Source organism: Papio anubis, chromosome 6 (assembly GCF_008728515.1).
Source record: "Papio anubis isolate 15944 chromosome 6, Panubis1.0, whole genome shotgun sequence".
In the NCBI taxonomy this organism is placed as follows: domain Eukaryota; kingdom Metazoa; phylum Chordata; class Mammalia; order Primates; family Cercopithecidae; genus Papio; species Papio anubis.
The window spans coordinates 152896820-152917938 of NC_044981.1; the positions used below are offsets into that span (position 1 = coordinate 152896820).

A 21119-nucleotide genomic window follows, 5' to 3' on the forward strand; every position below is an offset into this window, starting at 1 on the left:
TACATATTGATATTATCCATTTCCTTATTTCAGTGTTGATCTCATTTAACTAGAAAATATATTTGAGATGGGAGCCTTATAGTTTAATGCTAATGAAATATTCCATAAGATAAAACCAATTTGTATCTATTTCCAAGTCCTATCAGAATTTATGTTAAGTCATCCTTTCTCAGATTATTGCCCCTGCTTTAGATCATGGTGATAAGAGTTTTAGAAAAATCCAGCAATGCAAATTTCTTGATGCAATGCAGCCTGTACTTGAAGGGCAGTTGTGGTGCCCTGTATACTGTCAGAGGGGGAGATGACCAGCAGAAATTCCTGGTGTTCCACAAAAAGGAAGTGACATGAATAGAGAAATGGGCAGAAAGGTTTTAGTGGCATTTTGAGGAATAGCAAACAATTACATTTGGCTAAGTGTCGTGTGCATAAAGAGTTGAAAATCAAGACCCTAACACAACGTTTGTGCCCCATGGAACAATGGAATTGATAACTGCTGTTATTCGTAACTGCCAACCCTCGACCTCTCTTGTCTCCTCTCTTTCCATCAGTGAGGTCTGAAGCAAGGTGATCACAGAGGTGGAGGATGGGAGGCCAGGGGGAGGGTGTTACGGAGGCAGAATAGGTGGGACTTGTTATCTGATAGGATATTGCACCTGCTGTGAGCCAGGACCTCTGATAGGAACTTGATACCTAAAGAGAAGTTAGATTCCTGCCCTGAAGGAACTTACAACCCAGGTAAGGGAATCAAAAGATCAACACAAGAGTGACCATGCTACCTACTTCACTAGAACTCTGCGTGGGGTTCGGAAATGGAGGACATCAAGGTGGCTCTGACAGGTCTAATGTGAGTTGTTGTGTTGGGGTTAACTGCAGCACTGGGACTCATATGTTGTATGACTGGAGAGGGAAAGTTGAGACTTGGAGGTTGATTAATTAAAGGTGATACTAAAGTCTGAGGCGAGGCTAGACTCAGTGGTAAAAATAATTTCCTGTATATATTTTTTCAAAGCTGTATTCCTCAGTCGTGTGTGTGTGTGTTTTGTGTGTGTATGCACATGTGTGTACACACACATCCCAAGACTTCTTAATGTTGTCTCACCTCCTCTCATTTCTGGCTTCTAACACTTGACCCCACTCACTGCTGATTCTTTCATTATTTTTATCCCTAGTTTCTTCTCACTTATATTTTAGTATATGCTTAAAACACAAGCAAAAACTAAATACCAAATGCGTTTCTTCTGTGTCCCTCTAAATTAATGCTTGCTTTTTGCATTGGGGCCGTGTTTTTTTGTTTGTTTGTTTTTTCTTAAGTCACATTACTGGCTCCAGCATGCTCTGAGGTTGACCCAGTTCCACCATCTAAGGGCAAAGATTCTCCTACTGAACCCCAAGAGCATGTCTTCCTGAAGATTTTATTTGGATGTTTACTTGGGTTATTTGTTTATACATCTACTCATTTAAGAATCATTTATAGATGTCTGAGTTTTATGTCCCATATCCTCCCAAAAATACTTTGAAACACTTGCAGATAAATTAACCAGGTGATGTAACTTTAAGGCATTGGGTTCTGATCTTAAGGTGAGAAATTTGTTTTCAGCTTCCCAGGGAAGTAGGGTACAAATGAAAACAGAAGAGCAGCTGCCGGGAGCTGTCCGTGGTTCTGCCGTTGACCTTCTGCTTGACTCTGCCCTCGGCCAGGTCGCTTGCTACCGCCTCAGTCCTGCCTACGTTTGTGCTGCTTGGTTCCTGCTTGGTTCTTTACTGTTGCATAGGAATCATCCTGCTGACTTCTGACATCTTGGCTGGTCACCAGCTCACCCATCATCTGTCCCTGACTTGGGTTTCTGGGGCTGCGTATTCTATCACCTCACCCAGCTCAGGAGATTCTTGCTCAGCAGCCTCAGGTTGGATTATTTCATCAAGCTCCATATCTGGCCAGAAAAAAAGAGTCTTTGCTTGTAAATGTTTTCCTCATTTCCTTTTTAATTCATTTGAAGAGTGTTGTTCCCTGCAGAGGTCATTTTTGTAAGCTAATTACTACATAAAGTTATTTTATTTTATTATCAGTTCAGAATTGGTCCTACATTAGCTTAGAGTGACCCTTCATATTTCTTGTAATCTGTAGGGCAAACTTCATCTCTTTTTTTCCTAGTGATAGCAGAAATCTTGTACTATTATATTTCTGCCCGTTGACAGTGATAATTGAAACTGATTTAGTGTGTTTAAAGTCTAAGACTCTCAAAGAGACTTTTAATCCTCTTGTTCACATTCACAATAGATTAATTTGTTCTATTTTTCTGCAACAACAAGACCCTCTTTCTAATGCATTTAGCTTCTAGTTTTGCAGGTACAGATATGTCTTCCTTTAAGTAAACTTGATATATAAAAGCCTAGATATATTTTATCATTAAGTAACAACTTTTCACCATTAAACGAAAAAGCAAGAAGTTGTATTGATGTAATTATTTTAAAATTGTGATTGAATATTGGCCCAAAATGTAATGAATATGGAGAATGAATGTTGATTTGTTTGGGTGGTAGGGAATTGATGATAATCCAATTATTTATTTATTTTTATGTATTTATTTTATTTCTTTTTGAGATAGTCTTGCTCTGCTACCCAGGCTGGAGTGTGGTGGCATGATCTCGGCTCCCTGCAGCCTCCGCCTTCTGAGTTCAAGTGATTTTCCTGCCTCAGCCTCCCAAGTAGCCGGGATTGCAGGTGCATGCCACCAGGCCTGGATCATTTTTGTGTTTTTAGTAGAGACAGGATTTTGCCATGTTGCCCAGGCTGGTCTCGAACTCCTGGCCTCAACTGATCCACCCACCTCAGCCTCCCAAAGTGCTGGGATTATAGGTGTGAGCCATCATGCCTGGCTGATAATTCAATTTAAAAAATATTCATAAATAACTAGATGATGTGGCTAAATAAATAACTGAACTCATTTACAACACTTCTTTTCAGAATTCTGTTTTACAAAATGAGAAATTTCATAAAAGGCATCAGTAAGTGCCTTAGAGTATATGATTGTGGCCCCAAAGCATGGAGGCAAGCAGCTGAATTTGCAGGTCAGTTAGAGCCTGAGTGTAAAGCCCCTCGTTCTGGTTAGGGGATTGATAAACTGCATGGTTCATATTGACATTTTATTGGTGTTACTTGTGTAGCTTTGGCTCTTAGGGGGCTCAGTTGTTTTTATAATCGATAGTAATTGCCAGTTTTAAACTCTAATATGCATTTTCCAGGTAGGAAAAAGCGTATATCCTTTTAAATATTTAATATAAAACAATAAGTTGAAGCATTTTTTATCAAAATATTTAAAATGAAACATTATGTAAAGACAGTTTAACATGTATTTAGTTAAAACGGATTTGTTCTCTCTTCCTTTAAATAGCATGCAGGTTTTTGTCTACTCGAGGGAATTGTTCAGACATGGAGGCGGAGGTGGGTTTAGGAATGCCCTCGCGTGTCATGTGGCTTCAGGATGAGAAAAGCAGCTGGGTGCTGACTGGGCTGGTGGCAGCAGAGGAGGCTTTTATGGTTTGTCTGCACTGGGCTCCCAGCTTAGCACAACCTGCCTTGTCCTCAATGCCTCAAGAGCCAGGGACAGGACGGTGTTAGGACAATTAAAAATTGTAAACCATAACCATTTTTTGAACCTGCTATCCTGCTTTCGGGGATTTATGCTAAGAAAATAACAGAACACACACACAAACTTGGTTGCCCAGTTTGTTGATCACATCAGTTTGTAACATCATCCATTTGGGAAAATATCTAAATGGCCACCAGAAAGAGGACAGATTAAATAAATTAGATAATTACAAAAGCTGTTAAGAATAAGTTATTGACAGAGGCTTTCATATTTTTTTTAAGCAAGAGAGCTCTTTTCCCAAATGAAAATTTGTGAGGGATTCCAAATATGTCAAGGAGATCAAAGGGGAGCTGCTCTTGAATTGAGATCTGGAGCTTCACCCACTTGCCATCTTCCTCATCCCTCCTGGGGACCCGCAGTCACCTCCTTCAGATTCTGAAAGCTCTGAGGGCCTCTGTTTGAGAGAAAATTTTAGAGGAAAATTTATTGACATGGAAATATATTCATGGTCTGTTATGTTAAAAAGCAGATTTCAAAACATAGGATAATTTCAATTTTGTAGAAAATATGTGTTCCAGTTATGCTCATACGTGTTAGAATTTGTCTTTTGTGTGTGTGTGTGTGTGTGTGTGTTTACAGCAAAGAAAAATGTTTGGGAGTTCAGAAGTAAACTGTTTTAAAATTCTAGATTATCGGTATTTTACTTCTTTTTTCTTTTTTCTTATCTATGATTTTAATTTTTAAATAATGACCATGTATGCTTTTATAAGAAAATATTTTTTGGTTAAATGCATATTAATTTCTAGAATGCACAGCTTTGGAGTATATAGTACTTGACACAATACAAGTAACTTTCACCTTTTTTAAGAAAGATTTTCATAAACAGCACTTAGTCTCTGTTCTAGTTATATATTGCTTCATAATGAATTCGCCCCCAAGCTTAGCTTTTTAACCCAACCATTGATCCTTTGATGCTCTCTCGTAGTTTATGTGGGGCAGAGTTTTGGGAAGGCTTTGCTGGGTGCTTCGGGCTCAGGGTCTCTCATGCAGTTGAAGCCAGATGAAGGCTTGGAGCAGCTGGGGGTTGGCCAGGCATCTCTCTCTCTCTTCCTATTGACTCAGGACCTCTTTATGGGTCTCTCTGCAAAGGCTAGTTTGGATTTTCTCATAGCAGTACAGCCTCAGGGCAGTCAGACACCTTTCCTGATGGCCAAAGTTTTCAAGAATGAATATACCCTTGAGCAAGGTAGAAGCTGCATTACCCTTTACCACCTAGGCTTGAACGCCACTTAGAATCACTTCTACCAGACTGTGTTAGTCAGTCAGTCATTCATAGCGCATCACAATTCTGGAGGATGGGCTACATAATTGGTGGGGCCCAGTGCAAAATAAAAATGAGGGGTCTTTTGTTCAAAACCAGTTAAGAACTTCAAGACAGTGACAGCAGAGTGTTAAATCAAGAACTAAACCTTTCTAGGCTTGGGGCCCTGTGTGACTACATAGGTTGATCCCATGTCTCAGTGGTGGGGGTGTCAAGGCCACATGTAGAAAAGCATGTTAGATGGGAGATAATGGTGTTACATCTTCGGAAAATAATATCTACTACATTCTCTGTGACTCATCTCCAATTAATTTGGTGGCTCACACTTTTACTATCTAAAACCACAGTTAGCCATTAACTGTAGAGGAGACACTACAGGCTGCCATAATAGTAAAAAGGATGTATTCTAAAAACCCTTATGGAGATGATGGTTGCCTCTAAATAGCAAAAATACCTGGTTTAGATTTGTTATGGGTTGAAGAAATTCACAGATTAAAGCCCTAACTCCCAGTGTGACTGTATTTAGAGATAGGGGCTTTAAGGAGGTGATTAAGGTTAAATGAGGTCATAAGGGTGGGACTCTAATCCAACAGGACTAGTGTCCTTGTAAGAAAAGGTGGAGATATACGCGGTGTATGTGTCTTTAGAGCAGCATAATTTATAACTTTTGGGTATATACCCAGTAATGGGATGGTTGTCATATGGTACATCTAGTTCTAGATCCTTGAGGAATCGGCCATACTGTTTCCTTCTTCCATAATGGTTGAATCCATTTACAATCCCACCAACAGTGTAAAAGTGTTCCTATTTCTCCACATCCTCTCCAGCACCTGTTGTTTCCTGACTTTTTAATGATCGCCATTCTAACTGTGTGAGATGGTATCTCATTGTGGTTTGATTTGCATTTCTCTGATGGGCCAGTGACGATGGCATTTTCATGTGTTTGTTGGTTGTATGAATGTTCTCTTTTGAGAAATGTCTATTCATATCCTTTGCCCACTTTTGATGGTTAGTTTTTCTGTAAATTTGTTTGAGTTCTTTGAAGGTTCTGGATATTAGCCCTTTGTCAGATGAGTAGATTGCAAAAATTTTCTCCCATTCTGTAGGCTGCCTGTTCACTCTGATGGTAGTTTCTTTGCTGTGCAGAAGCTCTTTATTTTAATGAGATCCCATTTGTCAATTTTGGCTTTTGCTGCCGCTGCTTTTGGTGTTTTAGACATGAAGTCTCTTTGCCCATGCCTATGTCCTGAATGGTACTACCTAGGTTTTCCTTCTAGGGATTTTTATGGTATTAGGTCTAACATTTAAGTCTCTCTAATCCATCTTGAATTAATTCGTGATAAGTGTAAGGAAAGGATCCAGTTTCAGCTTTCTACTAATGTATAGCCACTTTTCCCTCAGCACCATTTATTAAATAGGGAAACTTTCCCCATTTCTTTTATTTTTAATGTGTTTTGTCATGATCAGATGGCTGTAGATGTGTGTGTGGTATTATTCTGGAGGACTCTGTTCTGTTCCATTGGTCATATCTCTCTGTTTTGGTACCAGTACCATGCTGTTTTACATTGTAGCCTTGTAGTATAGTTTGAAGTCAGGGTAGCTGGGATGCCTCCCAGCTTTGTTCTTTGATCAGGGATTGTCTTGGAGATGTGGGCTCTTTTTGGGTTCCATATGAACTTTTAAAGCAGCTCTTTTCCTAATTCTGTGAAGAAACTCATTGGTAGCTTGATGGGGATGGCATTGAATCTATAAATTACCTTGGGCAGTATGGCCATTTTCAATGAGCATGATTCTTCCTATCCATGAGCATGGTATGTTCTTCCATTTGTTTGTGTCCTCTTTTATTTCAGTGAGCAGTGGTTTGTAGTTCTCCTTGAAGAGGTCCTTTACATCCCTTGGAAGTTGGATTCCTAGGTATTTGATTCTCTTTGGCTAAAATTGTGAATGGAAGTTCAGCCCATGATTTGGCTCTGTTTGTCTGTTACTGGTGTATAAGAATGCTTCTGTGATTTTTGCACATTAATTTTGTATCCTGAGATTTTGCTGAAGTTGCTTATCAGCTTAAGGAGATTTTGGGCTGAGACAATGGGGTTTTCTGAAATATACAATCATGTCATCTGCAAACAGGACAATTTGACTTCTTTCTTTTCCTCAACTGAATACCCTTGATTTCTTTCTCTGCCTGATTGCCCTAGCCAGAACTCCAACACTATGTTGAATAGGAGTGGTGGAGAGAGTGGCATCCCTGCCCTTGTGCCAGTTTTCAAAGGGAATTTTCCAGTTTTGGCCCATTCAGTGATAATAATATGGGCTTGTCATAAATAGCCTTTTATTATTTTGAGGTAATGCCCATCAATACCTAATTTATTGAGCTGCTAGCATTAGAAGGGCTGGCAAGCTGGAATTTGTCAAGCCTTTTCTGCATCTATTGAGATAACCATGTACCTGCCTTGGTTCTGTTATATGCTGGATTATGTTTATTGATTTAAGTATCGTTGAAATCCAGCCTTTGCATCCCAGGGATGAAGCCCACTTGATCATGGTGGATAAGTAAGCTTTTGATGTGTTGCTGAACCGGTTTGCCAGTATTTTATTGAGGATTTTGCATCATGTTCACTGTGGGATATTGGTCTGTACCCTTTTTGTTGCATCTCTGCCAGGCTTTCTGATATCAGGATGATGTTGGCCTCATAAAATGGCTAGAGTGGACCTCTTTTCATTACTGAATAGTTTCAAAGGAAATGGTACCAACTCCTCCTTTGTACTCTGAGTAGAATTCAGCTGTGAATCCATCTGGTCCTGGACTTTTTTGGTTGGTAGGCTATTAATTGTTGCCTACCTCAGAGCCTGGCATATTCATTCAGGGATTCAACTTCTTCCTGGTTTAGTCTTGGAAGAGGTGTCCAGGAAATTATCCATTTCTTCTAGATTTTCCAGTTTATTTCATGAGGTGTTTATATATTCTGATGGTAAGGTTTAATGTGGGTCGTGGTGTGATATCCCTTTATCATTTTAATCATACGATTTGATTCTTCTCTTTTCTTTCTTTTACAGTCTTGCTAGTGGTCTGCTGGTTTTACACATCTTTTCAAAAACCAACTCCTGGATTCACGACTTTTGATGTGGGTTTTTGTGTCTCTGGCCTCCCTCCAGCCCTGCCCTGACCTTTAGTTATTTCTAGCCTTCTGCTAGCTTTCTAATGTGTTTGCTCTTGCTTCTCTAATTCTTTTAATTTCATGTATGTTAGAGTGTCAATTTTAGATCTTTCCTGCTTCCTGTGGGCATTTAGTGCTATAAATTTCCTCTACACAATGCTTAAAATGTGTGTCCCAGAGGATTCTGGTATGTTGTAATTCTTTGTTCTCATTGGCTCTCAAAGAACATCTTTATTTCTGCCTTCATTTCGATGTACCCAGTAGTCATTCAGAGCAGGTTGTTCAGTTTCCATGTAGTTGAGCTGTTTTGATTGAAACTTTCAGTCCTGAGTTCTAGTTTGATTGCACTGTGGTCTGAGAGTAGTTTGTTAAGTACTGTTCTTGTACATTTGCTGAGGTGCTTTTACTTCCACCACGGGTCACTCTGAAATGTAATGATGGGGAAAAAAGGAGAAGAATGTATATTCTGTTGGATTTGGGGTGGAGAGTTCTATAGATGTTCATTAGGTCTACTTGCTGCAGAGATATTCTAAATCTTGGATATCCTTGTTAACTTTCTGTCTCTTGTTGATCTGTCTAATGTTGACAGTGGATGCTGAAGTCTCCCATTATTATTGTATGGGAGTCTAAGTCTCTCGTAAGTCTCTTCTAAGGACTTGCTTTTATGAATCTGGTGCTCCTGTATTGGGTGCATATATACTAGGATAGTTAGCTCTTCCTGCTGAATTGATCCCTTTACCATTATGTTAATAATCTTAACTACTGAATATCCCAGGTTCTCTGTCAACTGTCAAGTAAAACCAAATCTAATAACAGATGCCAGTTTTATTAATATTCCATCTTTAAAAGCATTCTCATGAATAAAGGCTTTATTATTCATTTTTTCTGGAGTATTATTTGTGTCCAGTAAAGGTTCCTGTCCACTGTACTACTGTAGTTGATTTATGGATTTATATAAAGTAATATTGCTTTTAATAACTAGGGTCAATTGTTTGCAAATTTAGCCATGAATAACTTCTCTTCCCCTTTCTGTGTATGCCACTCCTCCCTTCAAGGGCTGAAATCTATTTCACCTCCCCTTGAATGCAGGCTGGGCTTGCAATTTGCCTTGACCAATGGAATGCAGTGGAAGTGATGTTTGTGACTCCCAGAGCTAGGCTTTACTTAAAAGGTGTTGCAGCTTCCATTTCTACCCTCTTGCAGGCCAGCAAACATGTCATAGAATCTGCGTGTTTTGCTTGAGAGCCCCCTTAAAGGGGAAAAGGCTCAGATTAGAAACTGTAGATGTGAGGATGTTGAGTAGTCTGAATGAGTTCCCATACAGGGAATAGCAGAGGGCCAAAGACAAACTGCCCCTACTAGGCCTGATTGTGTGGCTGAGAAGGAACCAAGGAATGAAGTAGAGGAGTTTCATGATGGTGGTTTCAACTGACTTTGGAAACTTGTTGACCTGCCCTGGGTTTGGCACTTGGCGAGGTCAGAGCTGTCAGTGTTGGCTGATATAAGGACTTATCCATTAGAATGATAACCATAATTGTGTTAGATGGTTGCTGGCCCTTGGATCTCCGGAGTAGGGCACTTTTTTCTAACCATTGGCCCTGGGAATTGGCTCCTAAACACATTGCAGAAGCCCTATTGCAAAAGCTACCCTGAACACTGTGAAGGGTTGAATTTTACCTCCCCTAAATTAATATGTTGAAATTCTAAACCTTAGTACCTCGGAATATGACCTTATTTGGAAATAGTGTCATTCCAGATGTAATTAGTTAAAATGAGGTCATACTGCAGGAGGGTGGTCCCTATTGCAACCTGACTGATGTCCTTATAGAAAGAGGAAATTTGGACAGACAGAGAGAATACCATGTGAAGATGAAGGCAGAGATCAGGTGATGCAGGAGCCGCGGAATGCTGAAGATTGCTAGCAAGCCACGGGAAGCCAGGCAAGCGGCATAGGCACATTCTCTCTCATGGCTCTCAGAGGGACACTTGATCTTGGAATTCCAGTCTTCACAACTGTGAGACAATACACTTCTGTTATTTAACCTCCAAATCCATGGCAGCCCTTGGAAATGGATACAAGCACCCATGCCTCTTCCTCTCCTTTCCTCGAATCTCTGCAGTTCTGGGTGGATGATCACAGGGATAAACTTGTGCCTATCATGAGGAAGCTGCCAGGTGCCATCAGGTTTAATCTAGTTAAAAATGAAAATTCTCATTTCTTCAAAAGATTTGTGAAAGTCAGTTGATTGGATATTGCAGGTACAAGGAAAAGGAGATAATTTTTGATAGGAGGACCCCTTTAATACACTGGAAATAATACCAAATACGTTGTTTCATCTACTTTCTTTGAGACCTTTCTACCCAAGAATGTCACTTATTCCAGAGTTTTCTGGGTGTTAACCTTAAGTTGTTTTTCTCCACAAACCTGATTTATCCTAACTGTATTAGTATTGGCACTTGATTATTCCCATCTAATCATTTGTATGATTTTTAGTGGCATAATTGTTGAAAGCTGATATTAGAATCTTCAAAGTGGCATATCCTATTCAGCAGTGTTTAGTGCTTTATAATAACAATAATATTGGATGCATTATGCAGTAATAATGGAAATCACATTTGCAAAATCATTGCAGTAATGGGACGTTTTAAAATGCAAGAAATAGAAAAAGCACACTGGAAGAGCAGAGCATGTTTTATTCACAGCCTTTTGGCTGCCTGTACTCTCAGGTCAGAAGGCAGAGAAGAGCTTATGTGCTCCCCAGGGGGCACCACCCTGGGCTGCATGATTTAGGCGGCTTTTCAGTCACTGGAATCAAAAGAGGGTGGGAGCATTGTTGTGTTTGAAAATACTTTTTGCTCTTTAGAATAGATTAGCATTTTATAAATGAAAATTGGATTTTCAAAGAAAGGCTCTGCTGCGATTTAGCCTAATGATTTGGTTCCCTTTGATTTGCTCATAACTTCTGATTGATAGTTTATTTTTAAGATGTTTGGAATAAATATACAAAATATATTCCTTATACATCACTAATAGAGTTTTTAGGTCAATTTAAAGCTGATGAACTTTACTCTGTCCCTTTAATACTTCCATGTATTCCTCACATTCAACATATGCAAACTCACAGAAAACCATGGTGAACATGACTCTGTAAGGAACCTAAGACATTTTTGGCTATGTGAATTGATAGAACAAATGCTGGTTTTAGGTTCTGGATATTTTCTATACCAATTAGACAATTTTATGAAGTTTTGATTAAATATTTCCTTTGGCAGCTTAATTCCCCTTATTCCAGGATTATTCTGTTTAAAATTTGCCAAGATTAAACAAAGCCATGGACATGCCAGGGCAGCAGAGTTGGGAAAAATGAGTGAAATAATTTATTTATTAATAGTGTTTTATTTTTATTTATTTATTTTTATTTATTTATTTTTTTTTGTAGAGATGAGGTCTCACTATGTTGTCCACGGTTGTCTTGAACTCCTGGGCTCAAGTGATCCACCTGCTGGGATTACAGGCATGAGCCACTGCACCCAGCTAAATTTCACTGTGTCTGATTCACAATAATTATTTTAGCCTGTTGTGTATTCACATGCAACCTGTCTTTGCTCAGTTCCTCTCATGAAGAAAGGTTTTGTTTTGTTTTAACTTTTTCTCTTTGAGTTTGGAACTATTGAACGGACAAGCTGGTTTACAGACACCCAGTCTTTCCTAAGGCACTCAGTATTCTTGGGGTATTACCATCACTTTTTCCTTGGTGGACCGGGAGGTACAATCCAAGGCAAGAATGTGAAACCGTGTCTCACAGAGTCTCAGGCATCAGGACAAAGCCCATTTTCTTGTAACTGTTATATGTAAATTCTGTGTACCTTCTCTTCCATTCAACTCTGAAATCACCCAAGGAACGTGTGTTAGGCTGCTGTTGTGTTGCTGTAAAGAAATATCTGAAGCTGGGTAATTTATAAAGCAAAGAGGCTTACTTGGCTTATGGTTCTGCAGGCTGTACAGGAAGCATGGTGCCGGTACCAGCTCCTGGTGAGGCCTCAGGGAGCTTACAGTCATGGTGGGAGGTGAGGAGGCTCTAGCCTGTCAGATGGCAAGAGAGGGAACAAGAGAGAGGGAGGCAGAGGTGCCACACTCTTTCTAAACAGCCAGATCTTACGTGAACTCAGAGCTAGAACTCACTCACTATCTCGAGGACAGCACCAAACCATTCTTGAGGGATCCACCCCTATGACCCAAACACCTCCCACCACACCCCACTTCTACCATTGGGAATCATATTTCAAGATGATATTTGGACAGGACAAACATCCAAACTATGTCAGAATGTTTCTGTGGCACAAGGAGCCTCACATTTGAGCCTCATATGAGAAACTTATCAAACAGACATGCAATGAGAAGGGAAATAATGGGTAGCATACATCTTGGTGTTTATCTGTTTTTCTAAACAAGCAAAGTTATTTTCACTTTCATGGGGCAGGATATTCATGACTTCAGTCAGCAGCTTCCTGAAGAGCTGCTTAAGGTTCTGCTGTCCCCTCGTGGGGCTACAGCCTTTGCAATGATTTCCTCCAGCCTCATTATTCCAGTTTATGTCTGAATGCTGTCAGCTTTCCTCCATGTGGTAAAATTATCCCCCTTGAAAAGTGCTCTGCAAATGTAAACTGGCAATATTGATAATAATACTTTATTCACTGACCTATATTCGCTCTCTAGATAGCATCTTATTTTCCAGACTCCAAACCTCTTTGGGACTCTGAGTTACCCATTTTTCCTCTTGGGTGTATTGGAAGAGGCAATGTTATGTAGGGGTTACGAACACAGGCTCTGTAGACAGACTCTGTTCAGAGTTCACCACTGCCTCTCTAGCCATGTGACTGGGGATGGGTTCCTCACTGAGTCTGGTTTCCTAAACTTTAGGGATACTCACAGAATCACCCTTACAGTGTTGTTGAGATGATTAAATGGATATTGCAAGGGGAAACCCTTAGCATGGTGTCAGGTACATATAATTACTTGGTAAAGATGAACTTTCACTGTGTTTAGGGTTCTGGTGTTCTAACGGATTTTTTGCATGGGCAGTGAAGAGGAGCGGATTCTCATGACTTGATTAATTGCAAAATATTGATCTTCCAATCCTCTTCTTCCTTTATTCTGTCTCACTTGAATGTGAACTTGTGTTCATTAAATAAGCAGAGGATGGTGTTGCTGCTTTTTTTTTTGCTTGTTTTTTTTTTTTTTTTTTTTTTTAGAATGCTATACTGGTATGTACATTGTAAAGAAATCATAGAATAATAATTTTTTTTATAGTCCAATATTCAGATACTCAATAACTTTTTCCTTGGTGTCCAGTCTTGATGAAGTTGGAGTTGGGGGAATGAGGCTTGCAAGATAGTCCCTGCAGGCAGTGGCCCTCTGTCACTTCCTTTCTGTAGACACCTTCTGTCAGGACTTGGCTGAGTTTCCTGGGGTGGCAGATAGTTTGTGGGGTGCACAGAGGTCTGTGATACACTCGCTCTACCTTCTCCTTCTCAGATATCCATTCCCACTGGGCAAAAAGCAAGACAGTCTGTTGTGATTTTTGCCTGGCATTTCATCATTTGTGTATTAACATATGTTAACATAACAGGCTCACGCCTGTAGTCCCAGCTACTCAGGAGGTGGAGGCAGGAGGATTGCTTGAACCCAGCAGTTTTATACCAGCCTAGGCAACATATTGAGACCCCCATCTCTTAAAAACAAGAACAAAAAAACAAAACATTTAGTATGGAATGGGGTTAGAAATTCATGTCATAAATGGCCACTTGAAAACCACCCTCAGCTCTAAAATTTTAAAAATTCTGCTTCCTTCAGAGATAGTTATAATGTGAAACTCCCAATATCAAGATGGCTTTACTAAATCTGCTGATCTCATTTCATTGCTTTGTTATAGATTGACATTCTCAAGGCAGATCTGGAAAGTGCAGAATGGAAAGTTTTGGAAAATCTTATTCTGGAAGATGTTCTTGAGCGGATTGGACAGCTCATCTTTGAGATCCATCTCCACTGGCCTGGGTTTGAGGTCAGTGGCAGTGACAGCAGCGTCGTGAGGTTCTGGTACAGCCTTCTCAAAGAGTTAGAACAAAAGGATTTCAGGCTTTTTCACAGTTATAAAGATTTATCTAAACCTCAGCTATTCTTGAAGAAAGACATTTTCAATGCAAGTAGCTGTTACACTCTGAGTTGGGTGAATACAAGATGGAAATAGGATGCAGGATGTCCTCAAGAGCACAAGAAAATATTTGAAGAATGGAGCATGTCCGCGATTCTAATCATGAGTTTACTCATCCAGTCTCCCGCTAGCCTGTGCCCTGCTTGAGGCAGGGAGTGTGTTATTGCCTTTGCAGTGCATGCAGCCTGGTGCTTGGCATGTGATAGGGGCACAGTTAATACTTGTTAAAGGGAGGAACACAGTCACCCCTATTTGCCCAGACACTTCTTTCACCGTAACCTGGAAGATTATCCCCCATTCATCTCAGTTTTCCCTAAAATTCTCTGTGTATCTGTAATCTATGAATTCACCAACATTGAAATGAAATTATATACATTTCCTTTTTTACTAGGTTGGTGAGATTTTTAAGTTCTTCGCCTACTGTTTAAAATAGGGTTTTAAATTTGAATTTGACTCTGCTTTTTCAAGATTTTTCTTATTTACCTTGTCAGTGATATTCTTTACAACATTGTTGATTTCAGTCATTCCTTCTCAGCCTTTGCTGAGGCTGTGCTGTGGCTTTATAAGCAGCAATATTTCTGATTTCTGGGAATTCAGATGCACCAAATTCTGTCACTGAGTTAAAGAGACTAGACTATCAAGAGTTTCAACTCGAAGGTGTAAATTCCAGTTCGAGACCAAGTCTGAAGGCAGGAGACCCATGTCCCAGCTTGAAGACAGCCAGACAGAATGAATTCTTCCTTACTCTGCCTTAGGTTCTATTTAGGCCTTCAGGTGGTCGAATGAGGTCCACTCACACTGAGGTGAAGAATCTGCTTTATTCAGTCTACTGATTTAAATATTAATCTCATCTAGAAATATCCTCATAGATATACCTAGAATAATGTTTAACTAAAGATCTGGACGCCCTTTAGTCAAGATGACACATAAAATTAACCATTGTAGGTAGGTAGGTAGATGGATAGATAGATAGTTAGATATATAGATAGGTTTTCCTACTGGCATGTTTCACCATTTTCTTGACTCACATATTCTTGTTTCCATCTGGCTCCTTCAGTCTGTGCTCTCCTCGCTGAAGTAAGTCCTTTAATGCTTACTTCATTATGAGTCCATGAGTGATATGGTTTGGCTATGTCCCCAACCAAATCTCCTCTTGAATTGTAGTGCCCATAATCCCCACATGTTGTGGGAAGGACCTGGTGAGAGGTAGTAGAATCATGGGGGTGGTTTCCCCCATGCTATTCTCGTGATACTAAGTTCTCATGAGATCTGATGGTTTTATAAGGGGCATCCCCCTTCACTTGGCTCTCATTCTTCTCCTTCCTGCTGCCATGTGAAGAAGGATGTGTTTGCTTCCCCTTCCACCATGACTGTTTCCTGAGGCCTCCCCAGCCATGCTAAACTGTGAGTCAATTAAATTTCTTTCCTTTATAAATTACTCAGTCTCAGGTATATCTTCATAGCAGTGTGAGAATGGACTAATACAATGGGTATTACACTTTTTAGATTTTACATATTTGAAAAAGCACTTGCTTTTCATACCTGAATAAAGTTTATTTGTGCACAGGAAAAAAAAAAGAGCTTCAACTCAAGATGTTTTTTATACTCAACCTTAATTCCCCTTCACTTCCTATTAAACTAAGCACAGAGCAGGATCTGGGTATCTTTGCTCTTGCCTCTTCTGCCTTCAAACATGATTTTTCCACCCACAGACTTGCCTATGCTGTCAAATCATTTTTTAAAAATACGTTATGTCTAATAATGTTAAGTGCATTTTTCTTTACTCCCAGTTGGCATCACTTACATGACTGTGGCCTGAGGACCATCGTCTCATTTTCCTAGGATAGTTAGACAGTTTTTCAATAGCACCAATCCTTTCTACATTAAAAATTAAATGGAAAGTTTAGGTTATCAGTGCTTCAAATGCTCTCTGTCATTACTATTTATAGGATTAAACACGTGCATAATTTTCCAAAATCCTATTTCAAATAAATAGCATAAAAAACAAATTATTACTTTATTGTCAATTAAATATATTTTTTGGCATTTTTATATCCTGAGTATAAAACTGTATGTACATTGTTCAAGAATTGGGGGGAGGGAGTAGAATACTGATTATTACTAGACTTTACCCCTTTTCCCAATTTTGTACCTCCTTCTACCCCCAGACATTCCCCAGGTTGGCTCTTCGTTTCTTGAAGTGGTTTGAAAATGCCATTCCTCAAGTGAGAAATCAAACCATATTAGACTAGGATGACCTCACTAGCTTGAGTTGAAAGAGAACAGGACTTTCTGAGTTAGTTGTGATAATTAAAAAATACATATACCCATGAGCTTTTTATTTTAAAACTCATACTCCACTAAAGTTATTGAGCTGAGAGGACCGGCTTGAGTAAGCGTGATCTGAAAAGGCAGTTTAGTCGTTTCAATGTGCAGAGGTATTTCAGATGTGCGGAAGGGTCCACGCACACTCTAAATTGGTTTATACTGCTAGTTTATATGGTGTCATCTCCAAAGCAAAGCTTTAGGCCAGTTCTGTTTGGATAATATAACAGATTTATTTTCATAAAATTTTTATATACTGAAATATATAAACATTTTTATACATTAAAATGTGGAAAGTATATTCATCTTAAATGTCCAGTCTGATCAGCTTTTAGATATGTAACACACCCATATTAAGATTTTTAATTCGTAGAATTGGAGATTTAGGGCATTACTGAAAGCCCCTTTGTCTACGGCAAGTTAACTATTTACTTCAGGTTGGTGGTGTCGAGCATTGACTTCATCATGCTATATGTATCTGAAGCAAGAATGAATGTACTGTTAAAAAAGAATAAATCATGAACATACCCAGCCACATTCACTGACCAGGCAGCCTGTTTAATAGTTATTCATACTTATTTTATGCTTATTTCTAAAATGGTCCCTTTCATTCCCTTCATGGACAGTTTGAAATTTGTGATGAGTACTCTGATGGTTGTTAAGGTGTCCCTGCCTCTAGAGTTTATTATGTTTATCATGTAGGCCAGGGTTTCTTAACCTCAGCACTATTGCCATTTGGGCTGGATAATTCTTTACTGGGGGAAGGGCTGTTCTGTGCATTGTAGGATATGTCCCCAAGGGGGCAAGATCACCCACTGTGGAGAACTACCGGTGCAGGCCATGAGAAGGGGACCAGGCTACTGTAGCACTGTTTGCTTGTGAACAGGCAAACACAAGATCCTCTTATGAGGAACAGGCAAAACCATAATCATCACCACCACAACCACCACAAGAGCAACACAAACAACACACAACAAACAAACAAACAAAATCAAGTTACTCTTTCCTGAGAGCTTACTGCCCGCCAGACCATGTGCATAGCTTATTCCTGATTCTCCCAACAAGGAAGTTTATTTTTTTCCAATATTATGGGTAAAGAAATTCTGAGAGAGGCTGGGCGCAGTGGTTCACGCCTGTAATCCCAGCACTTTGGGAGGCCGAGGCGGGCGGATCACGAGGTCAGGAGATCGAGACCATCCTGGCTAACACGGTGAAACCCCGTCTCTACTAAAAATACAAAAACTTAGTGGGCGTGGTGGCGTGTGCCTGTTGTCTCAGCTACTCGGGAGGCTGAGGCAGGAGAATTGCTTAAACCTGGGAGGTGGAGGTTGCAGTGAGTCAAGATCACGCCACTGCACTCCAGCCTGGGGGACACAGAGAGACTCCATGTTAAAAAAAAAAAAAAAAGAAGAAGAAGAAGAAAGAAACTCTGAGAGGTTAAATGGCTTACTCAGATTACTCAGGTTGTAGATGGAGGAACAGTCATTTACATTTGGGTCTGTCAGATCCCCAAAAGCCCGTGTTTGGTCCCATCCACAATGCAGTTTCCAAAGCCTGTACCAAACATAAGATGCTGTGTCCAAAGGACACATTTTTGCCTCCCTGTTAGTAAAAGCGGAGTGGGGGGAAACTACAAATAAAAAAGGCCTGCAAGTTTGAGTCAGAATTATTTTGTAGCATGCAGGGTTGCTGAACTTAAATCATCTACTTGATTAAAGTGTGCCTGCCAAATGGAAGCTTACTGAAGAAATATGGAGACCCAACAACTTCTCTGTCATATTTAGGTTGCCAGAAAAGCTCTTGCAGGCCTGGAAATGACTCTTCTTCTGGCTTGTCCCAATGCTTGTCACTTTCCTCCTGGGTTTTAGAAATGGCAGTCACTTGGAGTTGCTTAAGCAAAGTAATTCTCCTTTGCTTAAAACTAGTCTTTGACTTGCAGATAAATGAGCTAAGATGTGAATATCTGTGACATGCATCTCCTAAATTTTTACTAGAGCAGTGTTCATAAAGGATTCTGAAAATACCCATTTGATAATGCTCTTATCAAATAAGTAACAATGCTCTTTTGTAGGTGTAAGCCATATGAGGATGAAAGAAATTCACAATTTGCCTTTTAACATAAACTGTGTCATAATTTGTTAAAGAAAAACAATTTTCCCCTTCTTTTCTTACAGTGCTTATATTTGATGCAGTTAAAATAGAAAAGGTTATCATATAAATATTTGTAACTATTTGACATGTTCAAATGAAGAACCAGGGAGAAGTGAACAAATTTCTGCTAGAATTAACCGAAAGTCCGAATTTACCTCAGGATAGGGCATAAACAAACTCATGGGTTAACAGTGTTTAGTACAAATCAGTTATTCATGTAAGCCTTTCTGCTTTAGTTATAAGATCTTTTAGTAAGTATAAGAATTGCATTTTTTAGCATTAAATGTTTAGATTTTGCGAAGCTTGGATTAGTCCCTGGAAGCCAGGCTTATCATATTTTGCAAGTGTAAAAATGATGACCTCATTTAAATAGATCATTATACTTAACAATACAACAGTACCTCCAAGCTCAATTAGTGTAATGTTCTTTTCTGATGGAGATAAATTTGTGTTTGATTCTTAAGCAGTAACATAATTCTTTTTGTACTAGCCAATTGCTGATACTTTGTGGATTCAATAATACATTTAACCTTAGGCTAAAATGTCTTACTTTTTCCTACATTGAAAGAGGTGCCTGAACTTATCAGATAAAATCATAACCCAAAGATTCAATATATTCTTAGAACTGCTTACATTTAGAGATTGTTCTTTAAATGACTTGATTATTTCTTAAGAAATATAAATCAAGCATTCTTAATGTTGTCACGCTTTATAACTATGTGGAGGCTGGGTGCAGTGCCATGTGCCTGTACTTCCAGCTAAGTGGGAGGATCACTGGAGTCCAGGAGTTTGAGACCAGCGTGGGCACCATAGTGAGACTCTATCTCAAAACAAACAAAAAAACCAAACAAACAAAAAAGAGAACTATGTGGAAAAAATTGTTCCCAACACATTAAAATTTAATGCTTTCTTAAAACCAGCAACTTCTTATTTTTCTCAGATAGACTATTTTAACTTTTTGTTAGCGATTAGTTTTGTACAATGTGGCTATCTTAAATAATAAGGGATTTAAATTTGGGGGATTGAATTTGACTAAACTATTCAAGACTAGGGAATTTTAATAGAGAAACCAAGTGTGCCCAGGACTGATATCTAATCAGTGTGTACCAGTAGAGAAGAGCTATGTGCAACCTTGTGATTATAGTTAATAGCAATGTATCGTATACTGGAAAATTGCTTAGAGAGTAGATTTAAAATATTCTCACCACAAAAAATAAGTATTTGAGGTATTGGATGTGTTAGTTGATTTAGTATTCCACAATGTATACATATAACAAAATATCACGTTGTATGCCACAAATATATACAGTTTATTTGTCCACTAAAACAAAAGTATGTCCCTTGGAATACATTGGACATATTTATACTTTTTAAAAAAGTACCAGTAGAGATACAGTGGTTCCCTAATGGTCCCTCTCCACTGGAGACCCTCTCCCAGGATGCCCAGCCCTCTCCCCATGACTGGGCAATTAAAGGCTAACGCACAGCACAAAAGGCAGCTTCCAGGATCCCGACCCAGCGCTGTGGCTTGCTTCTGTTCTAATTGGCCTATCTTCTGCCTTACTTGTCATTGGATATTTTGAATATCACTCCTGGGTGAATCTATATAATAAACAAAGGTCCAAGTGTGTTCTATAACATAATGAGAAACTGCAACTGTGTGTCAATAAAAATTATCTGTATAAGAAAATACTATTTCTCAAGGTTTGATGTCAGATTAAACATCATTTTCTCAGGGACCCCTCTTATTTAAAGCTCCCAGCTATGTGTCCCCACAATGTCCTCTATTCTTCCTCTCTTTGTCTGTACTTTCTCTGCTTGTATAATGTCTGGTTTTCCCAGCAGACTGTACACTCCATGAGGGTAAGGGCCATGTCTACAACCCCAGTGGCTAGGTAAAAAGGGTTCAATACATTTTCGTTGAATATAAATTTAAAAAGCGATTTCCATATAATTTTTCTAAAAAATTATTTCATCATTTGTTATTGAAGTTTTTTCTGGCATTAAAAATATCTTTGGAATTTAGATGGACCACTGTCTCTCATTTTGTTATTTAAATTTGGACACAATTTGTTCTCTTCTCGACATGGCTGTTCATTGCACTGCATGTGGTAGTCCCTATTCCTGATTAACGGACGCCAACCTGGAAATCTTCTTGGCCTTGGGGAACTGAGAACCATATAATAATTGAATTGAATGAATACAATAATAATTGAAGGCTCAATTATTATTAGAAGATATCTGAGTCCTAGGATATTAAACCTCAATCTTTCTCATTGTCCTTTCTTGGAAGCAACTCCCAGCAGTCTTTTTGAGAGTCAGTATATGGACCCACAATTCATAGTAATATGGAAATATTTTTCAG

General features: G+C 39.1%; 1 protein-coding gene across 3 annotated transcripts in view; it reads left to right on the forward strand.

Moving 5' to 3' along the window:
* The window catches only part of METTL24 (methyltransferase like 24), a 112672-nt gene extending 98007 nt beyond the window's left edge, over nt 1–14665 (forward strand). For all 3 annotated transcript variants that reach the window (XM_003898312.5, XM_031667506.1, XM_031667505.1), the window contains one exon: nt 14000–14665. In XM_003898312.5, coding sequence (XP_003898361.1) covers nt 14000–14314 — 315 coding nt within the window. In that variant the 3' untranslated portion in view covers nt 14315–14665. The remainder of the gene's footprint in view (nt 1–13999) is intronic.
* Nucleotides 14666–21119: the final 6454 nt, after the last annotated feature.